Genomic DNA, 7,013 nt, shown 5'->3' on the forward strand with positions numbered 1-7,013 from the left:
ATGGTGCTGCCAGGAGGGGTCGTGGTGCGCCAGATGCTGCCAGGAACGTCCCATGGTGCGCCAGTTTTGCTTCTAGGTGCGCCACACACAAATTGCTGCCCTGCCCGCGCCAAGGGCAGGGCAGAGTTTTCTCCTTGCACGCCCCGTGTTCGAAACATGGCTTGGGCACAAATTCCATTAATTTCCTTGGTTTCTTGGCACGGCACTCATCCTTAAGTCTTGGCTTCCTCATGGTTCCTTGTTCGAACCTTGTAGCATGCATGGGTGACATTTTCCTTTGAATTTCTTTCCTTGGAGAGCCCGATTCTGCCCTCCACAAGGGCAGGGCAAGGTTCTCTTTCTCTTGGTCCCAAGGCATATTTTGTGCTTTGCCCTTGTAGTGGGCAGGGCAGATTTGCCTTCCTTGTTTGGTTCTCTTGTGTTGCCCTCCTAGAGGGCAGTCTGCTCTTGTGGAGGGCAATGTTGCCTCCCCCATTGCATGTGGCATGCTTCTTATTCCTTCGGCCACGCTTTCCTTTCCTTAGGCTACACTTCTTAGGCCACGTTTTTCCTTTTCTTTTCTTTTCTTCACCTATAATAAACCAAAACAACACTCCAAGTATCACTAAATTCAAGAGGCTTATAAATCAACTAAAATTCAATTAAAATTAGCTTAAACCTCAATGATTAACATTAAATTCATGGTGGTTACTTGATTTAGAGAAGTTGTGTATTTTCACTCCAAATCACTTACTTAGGATGCAAGAAAGTGCATAAATGCTAACAAAACAAGTGAAATTAGCTTGAAAAATGGGTATATGATGACTTGTCATCAGTCACCCCTCCTTAAAACTGTGACCATAGGCTTATCTATGGTCACGGTTTTTGCCGTGACCATAGCTCTATAGTCACCCCTCCTTAAAACTGTGACCATAGGCTTATCTATGGTCACGGTTTTTGCCGTGACCATAGCTCTATAGTCACCCCACCTTAAAATCGTGACCATAGCCTTATCTATGGTCACGGTTTTTGCCGTGACCATAGCCTCTATGGTCACCCCACCTTAAAACCGTGACCATAGCCCTATCTATGGTCACGGTTTTTGCCGTTACCATAGCCTTATCTATGGTCATGGTTTTTGCCGTGGCCATAGCCTCTATGGTCACGGTTTTTGTCGTGGTCATAGCCTCTATGGTCACCCCTCCTTAAAACCGTGACCATAGCCTTATCTATGGTCACGGTTTTTGCCGTGGCCATAGCCTCTATGGCCACCCTTCCTTAAAACTGTGACCATAGCCTATTTTGTTTTATGAGATTTATTTTTTTTAAAGCATAATCACATCCTAAATTTATGATAATCACAAAATAAATCTAAAAATAAGAAATTTAAGATATCTAAATCATAAAAATTATATTTTAAGCTAGATATATTTGTAGTCCAAACAACACAAATAAAAAGAGTGTAATTTATCCATTACATGTAATATTAGGTAAAGTCTGTTTACAAAAAGTACAGAACACATTAAAATATTATATATATATATGAGACTCATCCCATCTCATATTGCTATGGAAAAGATTTTCTTCATATCATGTCCTCCTGGTAGCAAAAGAAATAAACATGTTAGAACAGAGAACATTGTACATCTGAAAGCGACAGTAAAAAAACATAATAACAAATAAGCAAATAAAAGAAAAAGACTAATAACAAATAAAAGTTGTGTCTTTTATTTGTTAAGGATTTATCTATACACCCTAATTTAAAGTTCTAATAATTCTAAATTATTAATACTAAATTATTAATCTGAACAAATTAAATGTTTTTTATTTTCTACCATGAAAACTAACTACTATAAAAGAATTGCGAGCGCATATGATGTACATGTGAATGTAATTATTTTAGACTAATATATATAAAGTTGATGATATGATATTAATTAAGAGCGGATATGCATTATGAGAAGTACTAACACACAAAAGTTTGGCTCCATCTATCATCGTCACCACTAATTAACTTTTTGTATTTTTCTCTGTACATATACACATGTTATTTATTTTTATATTACAAATAATCTTTTTATATTAAATATACACATGATATATATTTGTCATTTGGTATCTTTGGATTGTCTTAGTCCAATGATGATTAATCAGTAAAGAATTACTATTTTGGTTCCAAGCATTATAGGTGCATCATAATTAAAAACATTTCTTAGCATGGCTAAAACTCTTTCACCAATGTCAGTATTATAGTATAACAGGGAAATTTTCCACCAACACTTGCATAGCAAATTTCAGAAATCCAAGATAACCAAAAAAAATTAATAAAGATAGGAAGCAAGAAAAAACAAATGAATGAAATCATGATATAGCCCACATTCCACAACTAATTGGATATTGGACACTTTGGTGAGAAGTGAATGTTAAGCAAATAAAAGATAAATAGATTAACCACAGAAAATAATAAGGATATTTTCATTTAACATGCAACTCATGAGACTGTTATTATGAAACCATAGAATGGGAATTTAAGGAAAAAGAAAACCTGTAGATTGACGAGCATTATTGAATGGGAATTTAAGGAAAAAGAAAACCCGTAGATTGACAATCATTTGCTTTCATCTAATTACTTTCCATACAAAAGAACAACAAACGGAAGACTTAAATAACATGGTTAACCAGTTAAGAGAACTATTTGTGTCTAATCCCACAATTTAAGACATAAAGCTCATCCATGAAACTTTACCCCTACTTTTAAGTTTTAACAGCTAACTCTTCACTCTTGTGTTTTTCTCTTGTTTTCAATCCTAGACATTTAGAATTATAACAAGTAAAGGAGAAAAAACATTTCCTTCAAAGAAACTAAAAATAAGTGATAAAATAAGATTTAAGCAACAACCTTAGCATATGCCTAACCAGTAGCTTGCAGCAACTCCCTTTCTGCTCGCTCCCTAATCCTCTTCTCAAGTTCTAGCCTAATCCAAAGATAAAAAATGACTTGAAATACACTTGAGAATTCCAATTTTAAAAGGCCATTGCCATTAGCAACAAGAAAGTACCATACATACCAATCATCATTGCAAAATAAAGCTACCAATCACATTCTAAAATGCACTTCTCGTTCGCTATCTTTGGGAACAACAACCTGTTTAGGATTCAAAATTAGAAATGGAAATGAACATCATTATTTTTGGCCTGTCTAAGTTGCAACCAACAATTTAATCTTATAATTTTATTAAATTTTTAATTAGAACTAAAGAACATAGTATGATATATATAAAACCGGAAAAAGTAACACACATTTCACATGAACTCTGTTTTTCAGAGTTCAAAATCACACAAAAAAAAGGACTTACCAGGAACGGCGGCAAAGATGGAAAACGAAGCACAGCAAAGAGGCGACAAAGGAGTGGCAAAGCAACGACGAATTGGTGACCAGTGAAGCATGGCAGAAAAAAATGTGGCCACGCTTTATAAACGTTACTGTAGTGAAACTCTGTTGCCACGCTTTCAAAACGTCCCTGTTTTTATCTATGGCCATGCTTTTGAAGCGTGGCAAAAAAAAATGTGGCCGTATCTCTATTCAATTGCCACCACTTTTGGTCACGCTTTTAAAGCGTGGCAAAAAAAATGTGGCCGTATCTCTATTCAATTGCCACCACTTTTGGTCACGCTTTTAAAGCGTGGCAAAAAAAGCGTGGCCATAGGCCTTTTTTCTTGTAATCTTCCATTTCTTACAACATAATTTAAACTAAACTCATAGCCAAAAGGGTGGGAATTCATAGTATCAAGACAAAATAAACTCAAAAGCTAACAAGAAATAATGAAAGCAAACTACTAAAACTAGCAACAACTAACAAAGAAGTATATTCGCAATATTCACATATATATAATAACAAATAACAAGGCACACATTTGCAATTCCCGGGCAACGGCGCCAAAATTTGATGTTAGAAAATTGTCGGTTAAGAATTTCTCAATGAAATCTCGTTGCAAGTATAGTTCTAAACCAACAAATAATCCTCAATCAAGATTTAATTTCTTTGTTACAAGTACAAACCCCAATGAAAATAACCGAAGTTTTTAAACCTTGGGTCATCTCTCAAGGAATTGTAGGGAAGTGGCTCAATTATTGGTTCATATGGCTAAGGATCTTTATAATTGTTACTAACCACAACATGATAATTGCAAAGATTAATCTCATTAAGTCATCCTCTAACAATTGAAGGAAAGTCAAATGAGCTATATTAATCCTAGTCTATAAGTCCTAACCACTCACTAATTGAATTAGTAAAAGCTAGAGTCAATAGATACCAATCATCAATCACTTGGACATTAGCAACTCAAGTTCACCTAAATTACCATCCCAAGCCAAGAACACAAAAATCTACTCTAACATCCTACCAAGCATTTTATCAAACACTTGGAAGGCATAAAAGGAAAGCAAGATAAAATTGTAAGAAATATAAATCTACAACTACTCAAGGCAAGGAAATAACAATAGTAAAGCAATTAAACAATAAAAGAACATAAAACATCAATTGCATTAAAAGAAAAGCCAAATCCAACAAGAGTACATCAACATAAAAGAAGCATAAAGGGAAATGACAACCAAAGATAAAAGAAACAAGATGTAGCAACAAGAAATTCTAAGGAAAAGCAAATGGGAAAAAGAATTATCTAGATCTAAGAAAATCCTTATCTAAACCTAACCTAATTTCTACAGAGAAGAGAGAGCTTCCCACTCTAGAATTTTAGCCTAAGACAAGGTGAAAACTTAAGCTAACACTACTTGGTTCATCCCCCCTCAATCCTTGGGTTCAATAGCATCAGAAATGAGTTGGATTGGGCCCAAAATGAGCTAGAAATAACTGGCCACGAGTTGCTTAAAATGGCCCACGCTGATCCTGCGACGCGTGCGCGTGGAACAATGCGTACACATGACCAAACATTCTGGCAACTAAAAACTGAAGAAAAATACAAAAACAATACAACTTCTAAGATTGTTGTTGAGGATTTTGGTGATAGGTTCTAAGATTTCAAATCTGATGCCAGAGTACCCTTGAAGAAAGGTGTTGACCCTCACAAGCATTGCTGCTCTCATTGCTGATTTTGGCAGGGTATGGGATAACTCACTTTCATGGCCAAATATTGCACAATTCAAAATCCTGTTCAAAAATAAGGAGAACTATATTAGCAAAGCAAATGTCTAAATTAATTAGGGGTGTGCATGGTTCAGTTTTTCTATAAACTGAACTGAAACTGTACTAAACCATTTTAAATGGTTTAAAAACTGAACCAAACTGCTTTGTCACATATGAAACTGGTTCTAAACCAGTTTATAATACAGTGCACCAGTTTAAACCAGTTCATAAAAATAAAACTGGTTTTAATTAAAAAAAACCAGTTTAAACTGGTTTATAGGCTAAAACTAGTTTTCACACTCTCCTTCTTTCTTTCCCTTTCTCTCTCCCCACTCTCTCTCCCCTCTCACTCTCTCTCTATCTCCTCTCCCTCTTTCTCTCTCTCTCTCTTCCTCTCTCTATCTCTCTCTCTTCCACTCTCTCTCTCTCCTTTTCCTCTTTTGCTCTCTCTCTCTTCTTCCCTCACTCTCTCCTTCTCTCCTCTCTCTCCTTTCTCTCTTTTTTCTCTTTCTTCTCCTCTCCCTCTCTCTCCTTTCTCTCTTTCTTTCTCTATCTTCTTCTCTCCCTTTCTCCCCCTCCTTTCTCTCTCTTCCTCCTCTCTATTTTCCTTTTCCCTCTCTCTTCCCTTCCCCTCTTTCTCCCCTTCCCTCTCTTTGTCTTCCTCTCTCTCTCTCCCTCTCTCTCTCTCTCCCTCTTCTCTCTCCCTCTCTCTTTCTCTCTCCCTTTTCTCCCTCTCTATCCCTTTCTCTCATTCTCTCTCTCCCCTATCCCTCTTCCTTCCTCTCTCTCTCTCTCTCCTTTCCTCTCCCCCTCTCTCTCTTTCTTTCCCTCTCTCCTTCTCCAAAATTAATTTTACATACTCTTTCTTTCTCTTTCTCTCTCTCTCTCTCTCTCTCTCTCTTTCTCTCTTTCTCTCTCCTTCCCCTCTTCCTCTCTTTCTCTTCTTTTCTCCCTCTCTCTCTCCCTCCTCTTCTCTTCTTTCTCCCCACCCTCTCTTTGTCTTCCTCTCTCACTCTCTCTCCACCTTTTCCTTTTCTCTCTCTTCCCCTCTCTCTCCCTATCTCCATCTCTCTCTCACTCCTCTCTCTCTCTCCCCTGTCCCTCTTTCTTCCCCTCCCTTTTCTTTCGCTCTCCTTTTCTCCCTCTCTATCCCTTTCTCTCATTTTTCTCTCTCCCTTATCCCTCTCTCTCTTTCTCTCTCTCTTATTCTCTCCATCTCTCTCAATTTTTCTCTCTCTCTCTTCCTCCTTCTCTCTTTCCTTGTGCTCTTTTTTTTCTTTTCTTCTCTCTCTTTCTCTCTCTCTCTCTCTCTCCTCCTCCTTTCTCTCCTCCTTCTCTCTTATTTTGGAGAAAAGAGAAAGAGAAAGAGAAGAGGGATATAAAGTGAGAAAAGGATGAGAGAGAAAGAAAAAAGAGAGAAAGGAAGGAGAGAAAGAGAATAAGGAGAGAGATGAAGGAGAAAAAAGAGAGAGAAAAGGATAGAGAAAGAAGGAAATGAGAGAGAGAAAAAGAGAGAGAAATAAGGGAAGGAGAGAGAGAAGAATAGGAAAGAGAAAGAAAAAAGAGAAAAATGAGAGAGAGAAAGAGGATGAGAGAGGGGAGGTGGAGAGAGGGCAGAGAGGAGAGAAACAAAAGGGGAAAGAGGGAAAAGACGAAGAGAGAGAGAGAAGGGGAAGGGAGGGAGAGAGAGAAGAGGGATAGGAGGGCTAGAGAGAGGGAGAGGGGAGAAAAGAAAAGAAAGAGAGAGCGATAGAAAAAAGAGAGAGAGAGATGAGGGGGAGAAAGAGGAGAAGGAGAGAGAGAGAGAGAGGAAGAAAGAGGGGAGGAGGAGAGATAGAGAGAGGAAGGAGAGAAAAAAGGGAGAGAGAGAGAGAGGAAAAGAGAGAATAA

General features: G+C 37.6%; 1 protein-coding gene across 1 annotated transcript in view; it reads right to left on the reverse strand.

Annotated features, from left to right (window-relative positions):
* Positions 1-2,890: 2,890 nt before the first annotated feature.
* LOC107469516 (phenylalanine ammonia-lyase class 3-like) overlaps positions 2,891-7,013 on the reverse strand; it is a 7,266-nt gene continuing 3,143 nt past the window's right edge. Inside the window, exons 4-6 of the mRNA XM_052255610.1 lie at positions 5,040-5,147; positions 3,074-3,124; positions 2,891-2,954 (exon numbers count right to left, since the gene is read on the reverse strand). Coding sequence (XP_052111570.1) covers positions 2,891-2,954; positions 3,074-3,124; positions 5,040-5,147 — 223 coding nt within the window. The remainder of the gene's footprint in view (positions 2,955-3,073; positions 3,125-5,039; positions 5,148-7,013) is intronic.

This window comes from Arachis duranensis, chromosome 10 (assembly GCF_000817695.3).
Source record: "Arachis duranensis cultivar V14167 chromosome 10, aradu.V14167.gnm2.J7QH, whole genome shotgun sequence".
In the NCBI taxonomy this organism is placed as follows: Eukaryota; Viridiplantae; Streptophyta; class Magnoliopsida; order Fabales; family Fabaceae; genus Arachis; species Arachis duranensis.